Below are 25,680 nucleotides of genomic sequence, written 5' to 3' on the forward strand. Positions count from 1 at the left end.
TTGCTGCCCCCTGGCTGCCCCATCATTCCAGAGTGATCCATGTTTCCAACAGGCTGAGCATCCCACCGGGGCAAGCTGGATTGGCAAGCTTCCCCACAGCAGAGTATTCAGGAAATATTTGCTATAGAAACTGTTTCCCTTCAGAAACCTGTTTCAAAAGCAAACTCCCTACACTTCTTCAAGAAACCAAGGTGTGCAAGACCAGCAGAAACACTTTAATGTCTGGAACACTTTAATGTCTGTGTGTGATGTGTGTGTTTGGCAGTTACAGGCACGTTTCAATCCAGTCCGTCCCACAACAGGGAGCTCCAGGAAGAGCAGTAGATGAGCACTTGGAAGGAGGGAAAGCACTTTCCTAGAACAAGAAATACTGCTTTTTGAGGAGAAGAAAAAAATCCCTGATCAAAAACCTTAAAGCTGCAGGCCAAGAGAGAAACCGGGGCTTCCTTCTGGCCTAAACATATGGACGGGGATGCCACAATTTCCGGCGCTTGGACCTCATCCGGAAAAAAAAGTACATGATCATCAGGAAGAAAGAGGATGCAACGTAAAGGACAATGCAGAGGCTCATGTCAATGTTGGAGAACCCTATCCCTAGGAAGTAGACAGCTGACTTCATTTCCTCCTTGGCCAAAGGCTTGTTTTGGTCTTTGGCTAGCAATATGTCCAATACGTGAGACTTGGGATCCAGTTGTTGTTCCCTATCAGGGATCCATTCTTCATTCCTTCTGGTGTGTTTCTTATGGGAGTTTTTGTCTGCCTCTTCTTTGGATCCCTCCTCAGTGTATGTGTAGAGAATGTTGCCACTGCTGTAGTGGTGCTTCAAGAACTGAAGGACTTGGGCTTCATTCCAGGCGTGCAGGCCATTTCTTTTTTCGTGGCAAAGAGGGCAAATGTCTGGGGTCGGCCACTGGAGTTTAGGGAATTTTGGGTCTTCGTTCGAGCCGCCTGTCAAGAGAGGAGCAGAGAAGGCCCCAGTTGGAGCAAATTAGTTCAGGAGCCCTGCATGAATCAAAGAATCATATAATTGTAGAGTTGTAAGGGACCCCAAAGGCCATCTATCCCAACCCCCTGCAATGCAGGAATTGCAACTAAAGTATTCATGTCAGATGGACAGATTACAAACCAAAGAATTAAAAAAGTGAATTTGCTTTACAAATCATTTGTCAAACTGCCAATATAATAATACTGTTAATACAAATCTTTGGTGCAATGACGTTTGGAAGGCTGCAGACAGTTCTGGTGGGCTCACTTTAAAAGGGATAAATGATTGGAAATGAATTTTAAATGTGATATGTTTTCTTCTTTTTTGTATTGTATTGTTGTTGTTTTTTGTATTGTAGGGTTTTTGTATTGTATTGTTTTTTCCTTTTTTGTTCTCTCTGTTTTTTGTTTTTTCTTTGCTCTTTTCAGATTTTTCATTTATTATGCTATGTAAAGTATGCAAATTTCTTTTCTCTTTTAAAAATTTGAATAAAAATTATTTTAACAATAAAAGGGAGATGGAAAACAATCAAGGGGATTGCTCCCTTATGAAGCAAGTGGAGAAATGGGGAGGGCTCTTGTGCTTGGATCCTGCTTGCAGGTTTCCCATTGGGCCAACAGGTTGGTCACTGTGAGGACAAGATGCTGGACACTGGCCTGATCCAGTAGGCTCTTCTTATGTCTTTATGTTGTTGTTTTTATGTCTTTATGTTGTTTGGAGCTATAGCTTTCATTCTTTAATACTTGGTGTCCATGCAAGTGGGCCCTGCAGTCCAATGGTGCTGCTTGGAGTGCCTCTTGTTCAATATTCCAGTCCGCCATTCTGTTTCCCAGGACACTTCCTTCCATTCTCAGTTTGGAGGAAGAGACTGCCATGGTTTGTTAGACCACAGCTTCCTCTGACAGCTTCCTCTGACAGAACATAGAACATAAGAGCCTGCTGGATCAGGCCAAAGGCCCATCTGGGGCAGCATCCTGTTCTTACAGGATGTGAACAGCTGCCTGTGGGAAGCCAGCAAGCAGGAACCAAGTGCAAAAGCCCTCTCCCCTCCTGCGGTTTTCAACAACTGGGATTTCAGAGGCATTGCTGCCTCTTACTGTGGACAGTGTATATAGCCACTGTGACTGGTGAATTTGTCTAATCCTCTCTTAAAGCTATCAAAGTTGATGGCTGTCATTGCCTCCTTCGGGAGCAAGTTCTGCAGAAGTACTTTCTTTTCTCTCTACTAAGCCTTCCAACACCAGATGCCCATGAGTTCTAGCATCAGGAGAGAGGGAGAAATATTACAAACTCTTATCATGTTGCTTCTTACTTGTCTTTTCTCTAAACTAAAAGACTCAAACACTGCAACCTTTCCTCATGGGGGAGTCACTCCATCCCCTTGATTATTTGGGTTCCCCTTTTCTGAAAGCCCAAGGTAGAGACTGGTCATCTTGCCCCAGTCCTGCTTTCACACCTGCCAGACGGGCGTTCACGACATTGTGCTTCTCCCAGAGCCACAGCACAGCCTCATCCAGGGTATTCACATCCTTCAGTGACTCCTCAGCCATCTTTTCAAAGTGCTGAGAGCACGCCTGGCACCCAAAGAAATCCCGAAGGTACTTCCTCAGGACCTGCAGCACCACCTGGGGGTTGTATTCAAAATCTGCAATGAGAGGTAGGAGGCCAGCAAGGCTGAATCAAAACCAAACTCTAAAACAAGCAGTGCCCATCAACATCCCCCATCGCATTTGGGCTGATTCACCTGCAGCTCAATAGAAATGGGACTACAGGGTGATTTGTCATCCATCATTGAGGAGGACTTAGAAATGTGTGGAATGTGTTGGCAATAATCAGACAAAGTCCACAGATCCAAAAAGGAGCACAAGATATATATTACATTAACATTTTCAAATATTTTTTAAATAATTGGTTGTGAAATTCGAGAGATGCCTTAAGCTAGGCAATTAAGGGAAGAGGGGTTTTTTTGGGGGGGGGGGTCACACACATACACAAAACATTTTTAATTATTTATTATTTTTATTGGTCTTGCTCTGCTTCTCCAGGACCTCAACTTTCTGAAGGAGTCTATTCCACTGTCAAGTGGCTCCTACCATCAGAAAGTTACTCCTAAAGTTGAGTTGGAATCTCCTTTATTTTAATTTATCCTCATTAGCTAATACCATAGAAGACTGAATCGGGATTCAAGATGACCATAACTGTTTGGAGAACTGGGTCCAAAGTAACAGAATAAATTTTAATAGGGACAAATGTCAGCTTCTGCACTTAGGTGGGAAGAACTAGCTGCACAAATATCAGATGGGGGACACCCGGCTTGCTAGTAGGATATGTGAAAAGGATCTAGGGGTCCTAGTATGAGCCAACAGTGTGATGCAGCAGCAAAAAAAAAAAAAACTAAGGCTATTCTAGGCTGCATCAACAGAAATATAGGATCCAGATCAAGGGAAGGCATAGTACCACTCTATTCTGCCTTGGGTCAGACCCCACCTGGAGTCCTGTGTCCAGGTCTGAGTGCCACAATTTAAGAAGGATATTGGTAATCTCGAACGTTTGCAATGGAGGGCGACCAAGATGATCAAGGATCTGGAAACCAAGCCTTAAGAGGAACAGTTGAAGGAGGTGGGTATGTTTAGCCAGGAAAAGAGACAGATGAGATATGATAATCATCTATAAATATCTAAAAGACTGTCATATGGACAATGGAGCTAGCTTGATTTCTCCTACTCTGAAGGGCAGGATTCGAACCAATGGATTCAAGTTACAAGAACTTGACTAAACAAGGAAGAACTTTTCAATAGTAAGATCTATTTGACATTGGAACGGAGTCCTTTGATAAATGATAAACGCTCCTTTGGATGTTTTTAAGCAGAGGTTGGATGGCCATCTGTCCGAGAACCTGTCTAAGATGCTTTGGTGGAGGTTCCTGCATTGCAGGGGGTTGGACTAGATGACCCTCAGCATCCTTTCCAACTCTACAATACTATGATTCATTTAAATCCATTGGATCAGGTCCTACCCTGTGGAGCATAGAATCATAGAACAAGGAGGAATACAGAATCAGAGCAGCAAAGAATTGTATAATTGAAAAGAACTCCCAATTGTTATCCAGTCCCCAGTCTAACACCCTGCAAAGTGGGAATCACAACTAACACATCCCTGACAGGTGGCCAAACTCTGCTTCGAAACTGCCAATGAAGGAGAGTCCACTGCCTTCTGAGGAAGTTCAAAATCTCTCCACAGAGCTGTTTTGCAGTAAGATTTGCAGAAAGATCTTGGGAAGCAAAGCACAGGGCTTGCTCATCTGGATAAATATGGGTGAATTATTCGGAGGGGATTGTTTGGATTGCAATTTCTCTGCACCACTCTTGAGGAGTTTAAGACAGACGGAAAGACTCCATGAAAAAGGCTCCTTCCTTTGACCAGGCGAGGGATGCATCTTGTGTAAACAGCTGCCGTCACCCGCCCCCGAACTGCTGCGATTCAGGGTAACCCTAATCTTTAAAGTGGGCAAGTCCCATCAAAGCCCACCTGCGGCTGGCAGGATTAGGGGGAGAATCCGGCTTTTTAGTAGATGGGATTTAAAAGCAAGCAATAAGGGGGGGAAAACACCTCCCAAGACCTAATCCAGCCGCCTGACCCAATTCTTTTGCCGTAAGAAGCGATAAAAAAATGTGGCCTGGTTTCAACGGACAGCAAAGTATGTGGAAGACACACAGAGACATGCAGACCTTCAACTTTCAACCTTCCTCTGGAATGGAAGAGTTGGCAAAGGAATTTCAATAGGGACAAATGCCAGGTTCTGCACTTAGGCAAGAATAACCAGATGCACAAATAAAGCATGGGGGACATCTAGTTTGACAGCAGTGCATGTGAGAAGGATTCAACAGTCCTTATATAAGCCAAAAGTGTGATGCAGCAGCAAAAAAACCTAATGCTATTCTACACGGCATCAACAGTAGTGTCTCAATCAATGAAAGTAATAGTACTATTCTGCCTTGGTCTGACCCCCCTGGAGTCTTGTGTCCACTTAAGGGTACCACAATTTAAGATATGGAAAAGCTGGAATGTGTGGAAACAAGGACTTATGAGGAACAGTGAAGGGAGCTGGGGATGCTTAGCTTGGAGGACAGGACACTTAAAGGATATATAATAGCCATCTTCAAATATCTAAAGGATGTCACACAAATATGGAGCAAGCTTCTTTTCTGCTGCTCTGCAGGGGAGGACCCACACCAGCACACTCAAATGGCAAGAAAGGAGATTCTGACTAAACATCAAGAGAAACGTTCTGACAGTAAGAACTGCTTGACAGTGAAATGGTTTCCCTTGGAAGGTGGAGGACTCTTCTTCATTGTGAGTTTTTAAACAGACGTTGGATGGCCATCTGCCATGGATGCTTTCATTAAAATTCCTGCGGGGGGGGGGGGGGGTTGAACTAGATGGGACTTGGGGTCCCTTCCATCTCTACAATTCTACGGTTCTATGATGCTGAATTGCAGCTCTAGCCTGTCATACACTCCTCATCTTTTTATGATGCAGCCTTTTCTGCGACTGAGCCAAATATTTTTCCAAAGATGCTCATCACACAAAGACAGCACTTAGGCAGCTCCCTTACTTTGCTCTTGTGCAAACAAGTGATCCAGCTTTCAGTGCATGGTTGCAAGAGGCAGGGAGGCCAGTGCTTTCCCCAGAACCCCAACACGTTCTGTTGCACTTGAGCTGACTGCTTCCAACTGCAGTGCATGCCCAAAGGATGCCAGACCCGCTCCCACACTCCTAAAATCAGCCTTCCTCTAACTGGTGCCTTCCAGAGAGGCTTTGGACTACAGCTCCCATCAGCCCCAGCCAGCAATGATGCTGAGGCTGATGAGAGTGGTAGTGCAAAGCATCCCTGGAGAGCTGCCTTAGAGTCTCAGAGGGACCAGCCATCTCCTACCTGTGTTGAACAGGACCTGTGGCTGGACAGCTGCCTGGACAGTCAGCACATGAAAGAGCTTCCAGAAGGAGCAAGGGTATCCCCGCAGCTCTGCCCGGCTGCCCTGGCACCCGACCCACTGGATGCGGCTGGGCAGGAACAGCCCAGAAATCTAGAAAAAGCCAGTATGTGTTAAATAAAACTACCATCATCATGCCATTAAACAAATCTTTGGAAGACAGTATGCAGTTCTGATCGCCTCAACTAAAAAATGGGATTACAGATTTGGTAAAAGTTTGGAAAAGGCCAACCAAAATGATAAAGGGGATGGAGCATTTTCCCAAGGAGGAAAGGTTGCATTGTTTGGGACTTCTTAATCTAGAGAAAAGGTTTGTTAAGAGGCAACCTGAAAGTTTTTCTACAGGGTGGATAAAAATCAATGATTTTTTTAAAAAAATAAAAAAAATGGGGTTTTTTGATTTAAATCGATTTTTTTGATTTAAATCAGATTTTTTAAAATAAAATGCTTTTTGAGGAAAATATATTACCATCCAAAGGTTATTCCATCATGAAATAAAGATCAGTTTTTTTAATTATGTAGAATAAGGTTGTATATGTTTAATTTTGGGGGTAAATAAATTCCATTAATCCATTCACAATGTCATGCTCTTCCAGAGGTTTTTGTAAGATTATTGGGCAGTTTTTCTGCCTACAAGATATTATCACAGATGCTTGGTTTACTTTTGCAGTTCTCAAAACTGAATTTGACTCAACAGAGATCACATGCCTCTTCTTCACAGCAAAAATGTTATAACATGAACAGGGTTGAGAAAAAGACCTTAATCCTATTGTTCTGCAAACCTATGAATACAGAAACAACCCCTTCAGTGCTAAGTTTCAAGTGGACAGTATTTATGGAGTGGACAGTATTTATGTTTTTCATGTGTAGGCTGGGCTGACAGTCTAAGTTTCTTAAAATATATATACCGGTATTTTGTTTTTGTTTAGCCAAATTAGTTAACAAACATGGATGTTTGTTGTTTAAGCAAATAACATATGCTGTAATGTTATTGTTTCAGTTGAATAAATCTATTTAAATTATTATTATTAAGGTAATGATTGTTTTTCTCCTTCCTAAGCACAACAGTAAAGTTGTCCAAATATGAATGATTAACCTATTAAACTGGGGATAAAAAACTAATATGAAAGGTTGTTATTCTAAAAATCTTCATCTACTTGCATATTAAAGTTATACCAGCAAGAATTAGTCTTTATGTAGAAAACTATGATTTAAATCAAGCCTTACTGACTAGTGATTTAAATCGTGATTTAAATCGTGATTTAAATCAGTTTGATTTAAATCAAATCCACCCTGTTTTTCTACCTCCCATAACACTAGAACTCATGGACATCCAATGAAGCTGAATGCTGGAAGATTCAGAACAGATAAAACAAAGTCCTGTTTGACTATGGAATTCCTTCCCACGTGAGGTACTGGGGGCCACCAACTTGGATGCTTTTAAAAAAGGATTCAACAAATTCATGGAGGGGAGAGTTATCAATGGCTACTAGCCAGGATGGTTATACTCTGCCCTCCACAGTCAGAGGCAGCAATACTTCAGAATCCCAGTTGCTGGAAACCGCACAAGACTGCTCTTGTGCTCAAATCCTGGTATCCCACAGGCAACTGTTGGGCCACTATGAAAACAGGAAGCAAAGCTAGATCGGCCACTGGCCTGATCCAGGAGGCTCTTATTATGTTCATAAATACCTGGACAAGCTGGGATTATTGTAACTGACTGTCATTTCAGCATCTGTTTGAAAAGCTCAAAACACCACCAACACCGATATCAGCAATAGTGACAAGACCTGTAGATGATTCTGCCAGGAGACCATGAGGGGCATGTACAATCAGCAGGGCAAATTGCTTTGAGGTTTTCTTTCCATAAACAGTGAACTACAAATTTTCTAACCAAAATAAATAAAAATATCAGGCACTGGGAGGTGGTTACACCTCTCTGTACCAGATTGCTGGAATCGGAAGTGGGGCGACTGTGCTCATGGTCCAGCTTGAGGACTTTTAAAGTGGTACCTGGACGACCACTCTGAGCACAGGATGCTGGCCTAGAGGGGCTTTGGTCTGATTGAATGCTATTAACTAGCTAGAGGGTGTGCAGAGGAGGGTGAGGAGGAGGATCAAGAGCTAGTCTAGAAACCAAGCCTTACAAAGGAACACTTGAGGGAGGTGGGTATATTTAACAGAGAGTTGAGATCACAGCCAGCTTCAAATGCCTGACAGGCTGTCACATGGAAAATGGAGCAAGCTTGTTTTCTGCTGCTTCAGAGGGGATGACTACATGACCCTACATGACTCTTCCAACTCTATAATTCTATGATCCAACTGCCAGGCATTATGGGACACACAGCTCACAAGGACTGTTGAAAATGCTATTTGTGAAGTGAAGTTGTCAGGCAGCAGTGTATTGGATCACACAGCTCCATCCCACATTTGCTATAGCAGCCATTTATAGCTAGTTGGGGCTAGTTGGGGCTTACCCGCATCTTGTTGTTCAGCAGATCAAGGATGGCATCATATGGAATTCTGTCCAGTGGGAGGCTGTGTAGCCACACTTTCAAGGTCTCCAACAACTTCATCACGGGCTGCTGGCCAGGAAACAGCTGCATGAAAGATGAGAAGGTTAACCACATCTTAGAAGTTTATTCTCACAGACAGACACTGTCCGCCATCTTTGCTCCTTCCACTATGAAGATTAAACAGAATTGGAAAAAGTGGTGATGGAAGGCAGTGCGAGCATGATCCATGCATTGCAAAAAGCGGCAAAAAAACAGTCCTGCTTACTTTCTACACTAGAAAGCAGATGCAGGAGAGACAAAACAAGAAGCTGTTCCTTCAAGTAATGAATAATAATTTATGGAACAGTGCCTCAAGATAAAGTGATGAACAGTGTCTTTCTTTCTAAGAAAAATATTTATCTTATTTATTTCCTAAAATTTATATACCACTTGAGTGCAAAAAAACACCCCACCCTGAAGCAGATGAAGATAAACCAAGAAAATAAATAGTTTAAAACATACAAAAAGTTAAAATACTAAAACAAATTAAAATCCACACATTCTAAGCATCTTGGTAGGCTTGTCTAAACAAGAATATTTTTAGCAAGTGCTGAAAAGAATACAGTGAAGATGCCTGCTTGAGATCAATAGGCAGGGAGTGAGTGACAAAGCCTAGCTGCTGCCACACTAAATGATCGAGTTCTTACAAAAGCAGAATAGGTATTATGTAACAGTGCCAGTTCTGCCAACTGAAGCAGTTAAGCGGCCCCATGTGGGGCAAGATGATCTCAAAGGTAAACTGGTCCCAAGAGGCTAAGGGCTTTGTATACTAATGGCAACCCCTTCAACTTGACCCGGTAGCAAATGGGCAGCCAGTGCAGATCTCTGAGCGGGGGTGTTATATGCTGACAAGTCCTCACTCGTGTCAGCAATCATGCTGCAGCATTCTGCACTGATTGCAGCCTCTGGATCAAGCGCAAGGGAAGCCCCTCATACACTGCATTGCAGTAATCAATCTAAGTAACCCAATACAGTAAGGCTAAAAATAAGTTAAAACTATAAAATCACAATACAGCTAAAAAGTCTGCTAGAATAAATAAATCTTCACTAAGTGCCAAAAGTTCAACATGAAGAGGTACTGCTACCTGACCTCAGGATTTCCACAAAACCTGGTGCACAATAATGGATGCAGCAGGGGCTCCTGGCAGGTCAAAGAAAAGTGGAGCAACCCACTTGTTTACCACTCAGGGGTTTCTCGATCAGCTTGATCCAAAATTAATGAGGCTGAATCTTTTTGAAAATCCTAATGTAGATAGATATATTCTCAAAAGAATTTGTCTTGGCAGCTTGAATAGTCACTGCTACTCAATGCATATATCTATATCTATATCTATATCTATATCTATATCTATCATAAAGGAATGCCAAAACATTTTAAAGTGGCTGGAGGTTCTACTTCTCACTGAAATAAATTATGTTATATATTAATATTATATTATATTATATTATATTATATTATATTATATTATATTATATTATATTATATTATATTATATTAGAAATAATGATCTTCCAGCACTGCAGGTTGTTAGACTAGATGACCCCTGGGATCCTTTCCAATTATATTATTCTTTACTGGAAACTTTGCTACTTTAACTTCTGTGCAACTGAACTCATTCAATGAGCCTGTTGTATGGCTTTGCTTTGCATCTTCTCATTTTTATCTTTTGTTATAATTGTTCTCTGTTTTATATGCATTATAAGACGAAACTTTACAGCAACAACAAAGAGAAAGAGAGAAGGCAAAGGATCAGTTTGATCCTCCTTACTGCACATGAAATAAGGAGAGGCAGCTTTCAGGCAACAAAATTCACACCAGATTCCCCCACACAAATCTCAAAGAGCACTCAGAAGGCTTCTCAGAGGGAGCAGAAAGGAGCTCAGGTCTTATGAAGCAGAGTTGCTGCAAGCAGCATTAGCAGCCAAGGAGCTAATCCTGCAATAATCAAAATCCGAAGCCTGAACACTGAGCAAAGATCCCAGCGACTTAGCGATGCTCTGAGTGCTATTCTTTAGAAAAAGCAAGTACAGTATAAGACACCCAGTAATCTGGCATCAGCCCAGCTGTTTTCACACTGAGATATTTAGGCTCAACAAAATGGAGTTAAAATCTTAGGGATAGGGGAGGATAAAGCCCAGGTCACATCAACAGAATGCAGGCTGCAATTCCCACTGCTCTGTTGGGAGAGAAATACATGTACTCTTAATTTCAGAAAATGCTTGTCTGGATTTTTCATAGAATCATAGAACTGTAGAGTTGGAAGGGACCCTAAGGATCATGTAGTCCAACCCCCTGAAATGCAGGAATCATAACTAAAACATCCCTGACAAATGGTCATTCAACCTCTGCTTAAAAACCTCCAAGGAAGGAGAGACCACCACCTCCTGAGGGAGTCCAAACCATTGTCAAACAGCTCTCACTATCAGAAAGTTCTTCCTAATATTGATTGGAATCTCCTTTCTTGCAATTTGAATCTGTTGGTTCAGGTCCTAACTTCCAGAGCAGGAGAAATAAAGCTTGATGTCATGGACTGGTTGGACACAGAAGAATGGTAGGAGGAACCAGTGGAGCCTGGGGAGTGGCGGTGGGAAAACCATGAGTGGTCAGAGGGAGACTAGGAAGAGAAGGTGTCAGAAGCTGAAGAGGTGACGGGGCTTAGTGAGCAGGGAGAGTCTGTGGCAGAGAGAAGTCCAGAAACAGAGGCAGAAGCTGAAACAGGAGGGTGGTAGGAGAGAGGCTAAGAGAAAGAGAGGACTCAGGCTGCTGAAGAGTCATGGGTGTCTCCCCCTCCTGCTGTGTCAAGCTCCCTACCACCCAGTCTCTGAGAACCAGAAAGAGGCATGAAGCAGGAAGAGCAAAGACAGCCACGCAGGCACAGTCATCCAATGCTTTGATTTTTTTTTGGAAAGCAGACATAGGTGGCTGTGAGGAGGCAGGAACCTTAAGTCTCAGCAACTAATTCATGGGGCAACACCTAGCACAGTGTGATTGACTGCTGGTTCGTCCCTGCCAGTTGCTCCATCTTCTACATAACAGCCCTACAGATATTTGAAGATGGCTCTCATATCATATCCTGTAATCTGCTTTATAAAGAAGCCTTTTTCCACAACTTTTTTGATTTTGTTGCTTTTGAAAGGCAGCAAAAAGCAGCCTTGGTTTTAATTTGACCTTTGTGATGGGCTGCAGGGTTGGTGGCTGTTAATTCTTCCCCTCCACATAAACACATCAAAGTTTACTTTATTGGATGTTTACTTCGGCTGATGCAGAGTCCTCCATGGGGCCAGATTTATGGTGCTCTTACCAAATGCAATAAAAAAATCAGAAACGTTTACCTTGGCAAACAGCAAAACAACATCCTTGAAGGTATTCAGCTTGTCTCCTTCCAGAGTCTTATGAGTGGCGAGCTCGATCCTGAGCAAGTAATGCAATCCGGACTCAAGGTCAGCCATGTACAACTTGGATCTGGAAAACAGGCAACACACATGGAGAATGGGAATTTTCAAAGGGGCAGATGAGTTTGTTTGCCAGGAAGAAAGCAAAAGCACTGGAGAACTGACATCACCAACATGTCAAAAAGAGGGTTTATCCTTAGCAGTCTGTGCTCTGAGGTTGCTGTATCTTCCCAGAAGTAACCAATATGTGGTAGATTCATTCCTTGCCTCAGATGTGGGGGTATTCCCCTCTGGAGCAGCAGAAACTGTCTTCCATGTGACAGCACATTGGGGATTTGAAGAGGGCAATCAAATCTCTTCTCAGTCACCTCTCCTATATGCTAAACGAAGCCAGCTCCCTAAACAATTGCACATAAGGCTTGGTTTCCAGACCCTTGATCATCTTGGTCACCCTCCTCTACATGCGTTCCAGCTTGTCAATATCCTTCTTAAATTGTGGCACCCAGAACAGGACACAGTACTCCAGGTGTGGTATGACCAAGGCACAATACAGAGGTGCTATTACTTCCTTGCTCTGAATGCAAGACTGCAGTTGGTGCAGCCTAGAATTGTATTAGCTTTTTTGCTGCTGTACCACACACTGTTGGCCCATGTTAAACTTGTGATCTACAGCATTCTTGAATGATTTGTATATACCTGCTTGCTTCAGAGGGCAGATCTCAATGGACAGAAGATTTGCCAGGTCATAAACTGCTTCTTTCACCACAAGCCTCCTGTGGGGTACTCAGCTGCTCAAAAACGTCCACATCCCTCAAGGCTGGACACGGTCCAGACATCTATTAGGGTTTTTTAGTGGCTTTTGAAATGTCAGAGTTTCAAAACTTTTGCTGGGGGTTGGGTGTCATCCAAGCAAAACCAAGTATCATGGAAATGCTTTCACAACAACCTGGCTTTTGGGCAGAGTTCTGAAACGGTGATGTGCCCTCATCTGCTGCAGGTGCATGAACAAGGGGGCGACCACCTGCAAAACCTTTGCACTTCATTTCAGTATCAGGCATGCAGAATCACTCTCCCTCTCTCTCACACACAAATGCCTGGGGGAGATCTGCACACCCCAGGACCTTTTGTATGCTGCATCTTGGGGCAAATACTGACACTACCTCATCCCTTGCAATAAACAAAAGCATGTTAGCAGCAAACCTTCCTCCCCCCTCCCAAAAAAGTTGAATTATACAAAATTTTGGTGTCACCACATTTGCAACACTGTAAATAGTTCTAATGGCCTCAAAAAGGTTATTGTAGAGTTGGAAAAGGTTCAGAAAAGGGCAAACAAAATTATTAAGGGAATGGATTGACTCTCCTATGAGGAAAAGTTGCAGTGTTTGTGACTTTTTAGTTTAGAGAAAAGGCAAGTAAAAGGTGACATGGTAGTTTTAACAATTATGCCTACATGGTGGATAGAGAAAGGTTTTACACCCTCTCATAACAATAGAACTTATGGACATCCAACTAAAGCACATTTGCCAGATGTCCATATCTCAGGCCTTTTCATTTCAGGGGGTCTACTCTGAGCAGAGTTGAGCTGTTGCCATGAAAGGGGGAGCCGAGCAGCACCACTTACTTGTCAAAGTCTTTCCATTCTTTGATGTCCTGGTTTTCTTCTTGGTTTTGCCTGATGGCTGTTGGTGGAGGTTTTCTTCCGATGCCAGGGAGTGACTTTAAATAGGAAGAAAAGAAAGACCGAAGCGGCTTCAAACTGTGTATGGAAGGACAGTGCAAAAGTTAAGAACAACTGAAGCTCAACAGGCAGAGAGGAACAACAGTGCATTGACAGAAGACACAATCTTCACTGGGCTCAACAGAAATTCTCCTCTGCAGGTTACAGGGGAAAATACTGCCTCTGAGAAAATATCTCTCTACACACAGATTAAGCCATGATGCTTATTATTATTATTATTATTATTATTATTATTTATTATTATTATTATTAAAATTTATATACCACTCTCAACCTGAAGATCACAGGGCAATTTACGGTACAAAAACACAAAAATACCTAACATAGTTACAAACAAAATAATTACCCACCAACCCCCAACCCCCCACAGTTTAAAAGGCCAGGGAGAATAAAAATGCTTTTGCCTGGCAGTTAAAGATATGTAATGAAGGCGCCAGGCGAGCCTCCCTGGGAACAGCATCCCACAAACAGGAAGCCACCACAGAAAAGGCCCATTATCATGTTGCCAACCTCAGGAACTCTTCAGAAGTGAAGAAGGGCCTCAGATGGTGATTGCAGGGTCTGGGTTGGTTCATATGGTTAATAGGAGAGATGGCACTTGAGGTATTATGGTCCTGAGTCATTTAAGTCTTTATAGGTCAAAACCAGCACTTTCAATTGGGCCTAGAAGCCAATTAGCAGCCAGTGCAGTCAGGTCAAGATTGGTGTTACATGCTCAGACTGCCTTGCCCTAGTGAGCAAGCAGGCTAGCAAATTCTGCACTAGCTGAAGTTTCAAACCATCTTCAGAGGCAGCCCCACATAAAACATGCTGCAGTAATCTAACCTAGAGGTTTCCAGAGCATAGACAACAGAACTTAGGCTGTCCCTGTCCAGATGGGGGTGCAGTTGGGCTACCAGCCAAAGCTGATGAAAGTCACTTTGCACCACCAACATCGCCTGAGCTTCAAGCAACAACAATGGATCCAGAAGCACCGAAAAAGTGTTTACCCATTCCTTCAGAGGGAGTATAACTCCATCAAGTGCAGGACACCCCCATCCATCCACTCTAGTAAACTATCCACTAACAGTGCCTCAGTCTTATTGGGATTGAGCTTCAGTTTGTTAGCTCTCCTACAGCATATTACCAAAGCAAGATAACAGACCAGCACTTCCACTGCTACACCTGCAGATGTAATGGAGTAGAGCTGTGTGTCATCAGCATATTGCTGACAACATACTCCAAAACTCCAGATAACTCCACTCAGCTGTTTCAGGTAGATATTAAACAGCATGAGGGAAAAGATCAAACCCTGAATAATCCTGCATTGAAGGCTGCACATCCAAAGAGAACTCCCCACACATCACCCTGTAGAAACGACCATCAAAGTAGAACGAGAACCACTGCAAAGAGAAGCCACCCACCCCTAACTCAGACAGTCACTCCAGAAGGATCCCATGATCAATGGTACAAAGAGGTCAAGGAAAATTAACAGGGAAACATTTCCCCTGTCTCTCTCATGACAGAGATCATCATATAGGGTGACCAAAGCAGTTTCTGTGCCATTTTATTAAGGTAGCTGTTTCTAGATCCCCCTTCCCCTCTCCACAATAATCACTGGCAAAAGGTTTATTAACTGTTCACAGGGCAGGGGGTTGCTTTCAAGAACTTGCACATTTGTAACAGGAAATGTTTATTAATCTCCACACTCTTCTTACATTCAGAAAATTGTAGAGTTGAAAGTGACCCCCAAGGGTCATCAAGCCCAACCCCTTGCAATGCAGGAAGCACAGCTAAAGCACCACTGACAGATGGCCACCCGACCTCTGCTTAAAAGGAAGGAGAGTCCACTAGCTTCCGAGGGAATCCGTTCCAGTCAAACAGCTCTTACCCTCCGAAAGTTCTTTCTAACGCTTAGTTTTAATCTCCTTTATTATCATTTGAATCCATTGGTTTGGGTTTTCCCCTCTGAAGTAGCAGAAAACAAGCTTGCTTTGTCTTACATGTAACAGCTCTTTAAATATTTGAAGATGGCTATCCTATCTCCTCTTCTCCAAGCTAAATATATCCAGCTCCCTCAACTGTTCCTCATTAGGCTTGGTTTCCAGGCCCTTGATCATCAACTGGACACAGTACTTCAGGTGTGGTCTGACCTAGGCAGAGGAGAGCAGTACTGTCACTTTGCTTGATCTGGACACAATACTTCTGCCAAAACTAGAATAGCATTAGCTTTTTTGCTGCTAAATCACACTGTTGACTTGTGTGGTGTGAACTTTACAGTCTACTAAGACCCCTGGATCCTTTTCACATGGACTGCTGGCAACCCATCTTATATTTGTGCATCAAGTTATTCCTGCCCAAGTGCAGAACCTCACATTTGTCCCTATTGAAATTCACCACATCACAACTCACCCCTGCTCACACTTACATGTTGATTAATCCATGGGATCCATTGGGATAGATCAGGTAAGACGAAGGGACAGAGGTAATGCTGAGCTTCTTGAGAAAAGCCGTGTTGGAATCCAGCACTCGTTTTACCACAATGTTTTCATACTGACTCAGGTCCAAGATCACCTGGGTGTGGGTAGAAAAACACAAAGGTTATATGCATGCTGCTGCAAGTTGACCTTTCTCGCTGCAAAGAAAGCCAAAGCTTACTCAAAAGATGTAGACATGCTATGGTTCACTCGCCAGAGAGAGACCAGGACGAAGAACCCACACATATTTCTGCATTGCAGTGGTTTGGACTAGATGACCCTGGGTTCCCTTCCAACTCTACAATTCTAGGATTCTATGTTTACTCTCAAGTATATCCCACTCTGCTCAACAGGATTTATCTGCAATGATGCACAGGATTATAGCCTTGAGCGGCTAACCTAACCCCCCATAGGCAAAGGGTGACCTCAATTCCTTGGCCAGTTCTTGGAACAAAATGTCTTAATATAGGGACATAAACCCAAACACAAATCCCAGCTTCTTTCCACTTCCTACTGCCTCAAAACCTTTTATCGTCACGTTTTCTAATGCGATTCTGCATTAATGAGGACCAGAAATGGAAGGTTAAGTCTCAGGTCCCAGTAATAAGGCCAGATATAATGTCATAAACACCCAGCTTGCAGAAAGGGCTCCAGTCCAAAGACACACAAACACTCATAGCCCAGTGGCCAGTGACCTTCCTTGCAGTCAATAAGCTTTCCTTAACTCACTGAGGCATTTCAAACCCCACAAAAGCTTTTTCCAACATGAGGCACACACAACAGCATGTCTGCCTGCTGCACCCCCTAATGAATTAAGCAATGCATACTCAAACCATGGAACTCCCTCCCACAGGAGTTGAGGCAGTAATGGCCACCAACTTGGATAGCTTTAAAAGAGGATTAGACAAATTCACAGAGTGCTATTAATGGCTACCAGCCACAATGGCTGTGCTTTACCTCCACAGTTGGAGGCAGTAATGCTTCTGAATACCAGTTGCTGGAAACTTGTGCTTGTGTTCCACACACTGGTTTCCCACAGGCAGTTTGTTGGTCATTGTGAGGACAGGATGCTGGCCTAGATCAGCCCCTGGCCTGATTAGGTAAAGATTACATTACCTCTCGCCCAACATACGAGTCTGCGCTTTCAAAGATGACAGCAGTGAAATGCTGAAAGCCTTTATTCAAGAGAGAAAGCATTTCTTCTGGCCTTAAAAAAAAGAGACAACAGTCATTTGACAGGGAATTTAACTGTTTCACAAGTGCAGGATCATCTTTCTTGTAATTACCAGTATGCTTTAACAGATCCTCTTCTCTTTCTCATTCTCTCTCTCTCTCTCTCTCCCCCCCCTTATTCTCTCTCTCTCTCTCTCTCTCACACACACACACACACGTTTATTTCTTTTCTATGTTTTTAGGTTTTCAATTTTGTCTGGAGGCCTCCTTTAGTTCATCAGGGAAAGAGGTGGGATTAAATAGAATCCTAGAATTGCAGAGTTGATAGGGACCAAAGGCCATTTAGTCCAACCCCCTGCAATGCAGGAACAAATAAAGATAATAAGTAACAATAATTTCTCCTTCACTTTGCCCTACTGCCAAGTCCATTGGAGTCCAAATCAATTGCGGAGTGATAAAACCATGTACTGCATGTAGCAGTGTGATTAATCAACAGTAGAAAGGATTCTGGGAGCTTTGATATGAACAGTTAGCAAACAGTTTGGCAAATTTGTTTGCTTCCCAGGAGTAAAAGAAAGTCTTCTGTTTTCGCCTGGCACCTAAAGATATGTGACGGTTGTGTCAGGCGAGAGCATTCCACAAAATGGAAGACTCCACTGAAAAGTGTGGGAATGTTCAGGAATGTGGATGAGGAGATATTGTTTAATATATCCTATCCCCGCTTGCGCTAGCAAGCACAAAACTTTAGCAGAGTAAAACATTCCCCTTTTGCAAAATACACAGCAGAAGAACGTTTGCGCAGGCTTGATTTAAGCCACTAAAATAAAGTGTATTTTCCTGGTATTTCCCCTTTTTCCCTCTTAAAAGAAAAGACACAACACAATGCTCTTAAAAGTATAAAAGATGTTTACTTACAAGCATCTCGAGGTACAGCACACTCAAGAGGTAGACTTGCTTAGTTAAAAGGTAATATATACATTGTGAAGTTCACTTATAAGAAGTGAGACTCCATCTCATCTCTCTCTCTAGGCTGGAGGCCTTGAGGGAGAGACTCACTAAGATGTGTGTAGTCCAAGAGGTCTGGTCCAAGAGAGGGAAAATGGCTGTTTCCTTCAGGATTTATCTGCCACTTCCTCAACTCATTTGCATGTGAAGGAAGAGGAAACTACGCTTAGTCATATCCTCCTCCTCAGTCCTCCAAGTGGACTATCTAGGGATTGTTGTGACTTGACTGCACTTAACCCTTTGCATCCCACAAACCCCTTCTCAGGCAATTCACAACATACACAAAAACATACATAAATAACTTTAATCAACCACCCAAGAGTCCCAGCTTGCCACGAAGATCCTGGAACTTCTCTCTTGGCAGGGGCTTTGTTAGGACATCTGCAGTCATCTGGTCAGTGTTGCAGTAACACATTTCAACAAGTCCATCCTCGATCACCTGGCGTATGTAGTGGTACCTGACCCCAATGTGTTTGGTGCGTGCAAGGAACTTTTCACTTTGTGTCAGCTTCATACTGCTCTGATTGTCCTCCATCAAGCTGACAGGTCCCGTTCTTGGCACGCCAAAGTCCTTCAGGAGCTGATCCAGCCAGGGGATCTCTCTGCAAGCTTCCGAAGCCGCAATGTACTCAGATTCTGTGGACGATAAAGCTACACATTTCTGTTTATAGCTGCCCCATGCAATAGCTCCGTCCCCATACATAAAAACATAGCCACTTGTGGATTTATAATCCTTATTGTCCCCAGCCCAATCCGCATCAGTGTACCCAAGCAGTTTAGGGTCTCTGACAGCTGGCAGTTTTAATTTACAGTCCATGGTTCCCTTTAGATAACGAACAACCCTCTTAACTCCAGCCCAATCATGCTCAGTGGGACAACTTACTTTCCTACTTAGGATCCCCACTGCACTTGCCAGGTCAGGTCTGCATGTGGTAACCAAATACAAAAGTTTGCCGACCGCTGACCTGTATTGCGTGTTGTTTGGCAGCAACTTCGAACCTTGTTGATTCTTCAAGAAGTCTGTGGCCATCGGTGTCGCAACTGGGTGTGCGTCCTGCATCTGCATGCTTTCAATCAGTTCAGTTATCTTTTGCCTTTGGCTGAGTAAGAACGATCCATCCTCTTCTCTCTCAACTTGAATTCCCAAGTAGTATTTCACTTTTCCAAGTTCCTTGACCTCTACTTCCCTGTTGAGGTGTTTGACTATGTCTTTATAGTCTTTCTCATTTGACGTAGAAATTAAAAGGTCGTCAACAAAGGCTAAAATGTACGAAAACTGTCCATTCCTTTGTTTGGTGTACAAGCACTTATCAGCAGTCCCTTGCTTGTACCCAAGCTGCACCAGCATCTCATGGAGTTTCTGGTTCCAAGCCCTCGCTGCTTGCTTCAAACCATAAAGTCCTTTCTGCAGCTTGCACACTAGATGTGCCTCATTTGGTTTAATGAAACCTTTGGGCTGCTTCATATAAATCTGCTCAGAAATTTCGCCGTGAAGAAAGGCTGTCGCAATGTCAATATGGTAAACTGACATTTGCTTAGATGCTGCAATACTTAAAAGTAGTCTGACACTGCTGTATCGAACTGTCGGTGCAAACACTTGATCGTAATCCTCTCCATACTTCTGGGAAAAACCTTGTGCCACAAGCCTAGCTTTGTAGCGTTGCACCTCCCCTTCTGAACCCTTTTTAACCTTGAACACCCATTTACTTCCAATTGCTTCCTTACCAGGAGGTAGTTCTGTGAGTGTCCAGGTCCTGTTCCGATGAAGTGCATCTATCTCCTCCTGAGCAGCTTTCCTCCAGAGACTGGCTTCATCTGGTGGCATCCTCTCTATCTCTTCCCATTTGGAAGGTTCCTGTGGAGACGCCGACCTTGTAAGGTAGGACAGCCGTAATGGTGGAACACCTCTGTTGGTTCTGGATGAGCGTCTGACCTCTGGTCTTTCGACCGCATCAGCTTCCTCATCCTCCTCCAGCAGTGGCATATCCCCATACAGCTGCTCGTCATCATCTTCGTCTCTGGTGCTGCCAGGGGCCTGGACCTCCACGTCTTCTCGGGTGTCACCTATAGGGGGTGCTACGACACTAGAAGTTGGATTAGTACTTTGTATTGGTTCAAAAGGAAAAATCACAAATTCCTCATCCTGTGGCTCCTTGGAACAATCAATGGCAGTGTCCTTTGTATCAACTTTGCCTTGCTCATCGAAGTAAATTACATGCTGCGAACTTGTCTTGCCAGTTTGCGGATCCAAGACTCTATATCCTTTTCCTCCAGAAGCGTACCCAACTAGGATCCCTGCCTTCGCTCTGGAATCAAGTTTGTGTCTGTGCTCCTTGGGCACATGATAGTAGCACAAACTTCCAAATACACGTATATGTGACAAATTTGGGGCTTTTCCATGCCAAAGTTCAAATGGTGTGCGCTCTGCGCCTTTTGTGGGCAGTCTGTTCTGAAGATAGACTGAGCAACGAGCCGCTTCACCCCACAGCCTGTGTGACAAGTTAGCTTCCTTTAGCATGCACCTTGTCATTTCCAAAATGGATCTAAATTTCCTCTCTGCAATTGAGTTTTGTTGGGGTGTGTAGGCAACTGTGGTCACGTGTGATATGCCTTCTCTAGCCATGACGGCCTGCATCTCATGTGAACAAAATTCCCCACCATTATCGGACATTAAAATGGAAGGGGCTCGCTGGAACTTGTTCTTGACCATGTTAAGATAGTCCCTGAACAATTCCACTGTCTCACTCTTCTCCTTGATAAAGTAGGCTACGCAGAATCTCGAGAAATCGTCCAAAAATATCAAAATATATTTATTACCTCCTAGAGAAGACACATTCATTGGTCCACATAGATCTGTATGGACAATGTCCAATACTTTAGTGCTTCTCTTCTCTGCACAACGTGGGAAAGAAGGTTTAGTTGCTTTCTCACTAACACAAGTTATACATTTTGATGTTGGTGTATTTGTGTTGCTTTGCTTTACCTGCAGACCTCTCACAAGATCACCTTTCTGTAGTTCCAGAATAACGTTGGTGTCTCTGTGTCCAAGTCTCTTGTGCCAGAGTTCCAGACTTCCTTCGTCCTTTTGACTTGGTTGCGCCACCTTTGCAGACTGGTTCTGCTGGTTCTCTGAAACATTAAGCTCATATACACCATCCTTTAGTGTGCCTTGAACATAAACTTCATCATGCTTAGTCACAATACATTGTCCTTTTTCAAATGTAATTTTAAAACCTTTCCTGTCCAAACTGGACACGCTGAGTAAGTTGCAATTAAGCTTTGGTGCAAACTTAACTTCAGTTATCTTAGTATTAATTGTTTCATGATCTACGTTGAATTTCAAATTCACAGTTCCTGAACCAATTGCCTTTACAATGTTGCCATCAGCAATCTCAATTTCAGAGGTTTCATCCCCATTAATCTCATTAAAATACTCCTTTTCATAACAGAAATGAGAACTCGCTCCACTGTCAAGAATCCACTTATTGCGCTTATTTTCACAATCCTGGACAGCTAAACTCCTCTCCTGCATCAACATGGTTTGCTCATGACTCCCCTTCTTAACACCTTGTGGTTTTGAGGGGTGGGATTCAACTTTATCCCCATTTTGACTCTTGCAGTTCCTTGCTATGTGGTTTTTCCCATTGCATTTAAAACAAATTATTTCTCTAGATGTCTGTCTGGACTTTCCAAAATGCTTGGATGCATAGCTGCTATCCTTCCTCCTTGGATTCCTTTCTTGAGAATCAAGGCTATCTCTGCATTCCTCTCTTAAATGGTTGATAAGCTCATTAAAAGTTAAATCCTTTGTGTGATCCATTATACTTTTAAATGGAGCAAACGTAGGTCCCAATGATGCAAGCATAAACGTTACTTTAGTCACATCATCAAAGGCTCTGGGAGTAAGGGCAATTCTTTGAACAATCTCAGAAAAATTCTTAAAATGCTCTGTAAATTGTGCATAAATGCGTTCAATGTCCTCTAGGATCTTAGATGCATCATCTTCAAAATTTATCATTGATAGATGCTCATTCCTCAAACTGCTCAAAATTATGTGCTTGGCTTCATCATTTTTAATACTCCAAGCTTCTATCTTAGCTAAAGCTTCTGCATCGGTTCCTGTAGGCTTTTCTTCCTTAATGGCCTGCAGAACACGCCTAGCAGCAAGATAAACTAAAACGCGCTGCTTCCACTGCACAAAATTATTGTCATCCAGCAGCATAAAACTTGGTCTTGCCTCACTATCAAAACTGGAGCTTGCCATCTTAAAACTTCAAAAATTTCCAAAATTCAAAAATCTTTCAAAAATCAAATTCAAAATCTCAAAAATATCTTCACTACCTCTGAGCTTTCTCAGTGCTGTAAACTCTGAGGGAGGGGAGGGGTAGTTAATCCCCCAAGCACACTGCAGAACAAAGAGACCATGTGCTCAACCAGGAAATCCTAACTGGAAAAATCCTACAGAGTTCAAAATCACAATCCAAATCAATCCTTCAAAAATACACAAAATACGCAACTCTGGGCCGCAATAACCCTTTGTGGGAATGTTCAGGAATGTGGATGAGGAGATATTGTTTAATATATCCTATCCCCGCTTGCGCTAGCAAGCACAAAACTTTAGCAGAGTAAAACATTCCCCTTTTGCAAAATACACAGCAGAAGAACGTTTGCGCAGGCTTGATTTAAGCCACTAAAATAAAGTGTATTTTCCTGGTATTTCCCCTTTTTCCCTCTTAAAAGAAAAGACACAACACAATGCTCTTAAAAGTATAAAAGATGTTTACTTACAAGCATCTCGAGGTACAGCACACTCAAGAGGTAGACTTGCTTAGTTAAAAGGTAATATATACATTGTGAAGTTCACTTATAAGAAGTGAGACTCCATCTCATCTCTCTCTCTAGGCTGGAGGCCTTGAGGGAGAGACTCACTAAGATGTGTGTAGTCCAAGAGGTCTGGTCCAAGAGAGGGAAAATGGCTGTTTCCTTCAGGATTTATCTGCCACTTCCTCAACTCATTTGCATGTGAAGGAAGAGGAAACTACGCTTAGTCATATCCTCCTCCTCAGTCCTCCAAGTGGACTATCTAGGGATTGTTGTGACTTGACTGCACTTAACCCTTTGCATCCCACAAAAAGGCCCTGTTCTCCCCCCGGCCCCCTCCCATGGGGGGGGGCATAAAAATAGGCCTCAGGCGATGATTGCAGGGTCTGGGTCAGTTCATTCAGAGGGGCTGTCCTTGAGGTCCTGGGTCCTGAGTCGCATAAGAGTTTATGGGGGAGGCAGCTACTGATGGCTACTAGCCAAAAGGTCAAAGCTCTGCCTTCACAGTTGGAGGCAACAATGCTTCTGAATACTAGTTGCTGGCAACCACAGGAGGGGAGAGGGCTCTTATGCTCAAATCCTGCTTGCTGGCTTCCTACAAGCTGCTGTTTAGCCACTGTGATAACAGGATACTGGACCAGATGGGCGACTGGCCTGATCCAGCAGGCTCTTCTTATGTTTGTAGATGAAAACCAGCACTTTGAATCAGGTCCAGAAACTAATTGACAGCCAGTGTAGTCAAGCCAGAATTGGTGTTATATGCTCAGACCATCTTGCCCCAGTGAGCAACCTTGCTCCCAAATTCTGCCTCAGCTGAAGTTTTTAAACTATCCGCAGAGGCAGCCCCATTTATTACACATTGCAATAGTCTAATCTAGAAGGTTACCAGAGTGTAGGCTGTCCCTGTCTATACAACTTATTATACTGAATGCAAAGTACTCACATGATTGGCTCTAAAGGGGGACAAGCAGGAGGTTTCGTTTCCCGGGAGTGATTCTGCAGGAAGTCGATCATGGTCTGACGAACTGTCTGCAGTTCCCGATCAGAGCCTGCTAAGGAGAGAGAACAACAATGAATCATAGATTTCTAGAGCTAGAAATGTTCCCAAGGGTCATCTAGTCCAACCCCCTGCAATGCAACAACAATACAGTCATACCTCGGGTTAAGTACGCTTCAGGCTGAGTACTTTCAGGTTAAGTACTCCGCGGACCCGGAATGTTTACTTCCGGGTTCCGCCGCGCGTTCTATCGGCGCTTCGCACACGTGTGTTATCGCCGCTCAAGTTAAGTACTTTTCGGGGTGCGAATGGCACCTAGGAACCAATTAAGTACTTAACCCGAGGTACCACTGTACACCTCCGTGCAGATTCCTAACATACTTTGTTCTTTCCCCTGCTGACAAGCAGAATGGCTCCATTCACAACTTTCCTCTGATCTGGTAGAGGAGGCACACAGAATTTTGGAACACTTAGTTGCCTGAATCACTCAATGCCACCTGGTGTCTCTGAGAGGAAGATCTGGAGGTGACTACATCTGCCCAAGAAGACCCTGTCAAGAGTCGAACACAGGAAACCCTATTTCAACATTAACCTATGACAGTGGTTTTCAACTGGTGGCCTCTGTCCCTCTTTCCTTCCCTCCCTCCTTTGATGCCCTCTCGCATCTCTGCCTCCCAAAGGCTTGCACGGCTGTTTATTGCAGCAGCCCTGGCTACAACCTCAGCAGGCAAATGGTGCCTCTGGGGTTGGTCAGGGGGTGGTGGTTGCCAGGAGCTGAGGCAGCCTCAGAGTGAGCAAGCAAGTGGGCAAGGGAGCCCAGTCAGTCCACTAGCAGGAGAGGAGGTTGAGGGAACACTCCACAAGGGAGGGTATTCAAGAAAGGGGAAGAGGCTGCCAACTCTGCAGGCAAGGGGTGACAAAACTCGGCTCCTGAGCCCCACAGGGTTGCCACCGAAAGAATGTAGCTCATCAAGGGAGCCATGGACTCAAAATGGTTGAAAACCTCTGATCTATGAGATCACATTAACCTATGAGATCACCTTACTCCACATGTGCCCACTCGACCATTTTGATCAGTGGAACTGGTGCTACTATATGTGCCACATAATAACCATTCTGCATTTGTAAGATCTTGATCATGTAGTGTGGCGGCACCTGCACTTTGGAACTCCCTGCTTATTGATATCAAGAAGGCGCCTTTACTGTACACTTTTCAACACCTGCTCAAAACATTCTCATTTAGACAAAGCTGTCCAGATGTTTAAAAAGTTGTTGTGGATTTTAATCTGTTGCAGTATTTTAACTTCTGTATGTTTTAAACTATTGTACATTTTTATTGATTTTCTTGTTTTATCTTTTTATAAACCAATCTGAGCAGTTTTTTACAATCAAGTGGTAAATGAATTTAATGAGATCATAATAACCATCTTTTGCTTATCAGGCTTTGATGATTGCTGCTTGAGCGTGTGTTTTAAATGTTATGGGCTTAAATAGAGTTTTCTCTTAAGCCAACTTGAGTATTCTTTAGTCTTTTGATACAGGAGTCCCCAGTGTTGCTGCTTT

The 25,680-nt window shown here is 43.3% G+C and overlaps 1 protein-coding gene across 4 annotated transcripts in view; it reads right to left on the bottom strand.

Annotated features, from left to right (window-relative positions):
• Nucleotides 1-214: 214 nt before the first annotated feature.
• The window catches only part of QSOX2 (quiescin sulfhydryl oxidase 2), a 34,956-nt gene continuing 9,490 nt past the window's right edge, over nucleotides 215-25,680 (bottom strand). Inside the window, exons 4-12 of one of the 4 annotated variants that reach the window (XM_035113176.3) lie at nucleotides 24,064-24,169; nucleotides 17,238-17,328; nucleotides 16,073-16,218; nucleotides 13,549-13,683; nucleotides 11,868-11,997; nucleotides 8,457-8,579; nucleotides 5,922-6,072; nucleotides 2,442-2,630; nucleotides 215-948 (exon numbers count right to left, since the gene is read on the bottom strand). In XM_035113176.3, coding sequence (XP_034969067.2) covers nucleotides 455-948; nucleotides 2,442-2,630; nucleotides 5,922-6,072; nucleotides 8,457-8,579; nucleotides 11,868-11,997; nucleotides 13,549-13,683; nucleotides 16,073-16,218; nucleotides 17,238-17,328; nucleotides 24,064-24,169 — 1,565 coding nt within the window. In that variant the 3' untranslated portion in view covers nucleotides 215-454. Of the gene's footprint in view, nucleotides 949-2,441; nucleotides 2,631-5,921; nucleotides 6,073-8,456; nucleotides 8,580-11,867; nucleotides 11,998-13,548; nucleotides 13,684-16,072; nucleotides 16,219-17,237; nucleotides 17,329-24,063; nucleotides 24,173-25,680 lie in introns of all 4 variants that reach the window. The other 3 variants (XM_035113175.3, XM_088664714.1, XM_088664713.1) reach the window with 3 other exon arrangements.

Source organism: Zootoca vivipara, chromosome Z2 (genome assembly GCF_965207765.1).
Source record: "Zootoca vivipara chromosome Z2, rZooViv2.hap1.1, whole genome shotgun sequence".
NCBI classification, from domain to species: Eukaryota; Metazoa; Chordata; class Lepidosauria; order Squamata; family Lacertidae; genus Zootoca; species Zootoca vivipara.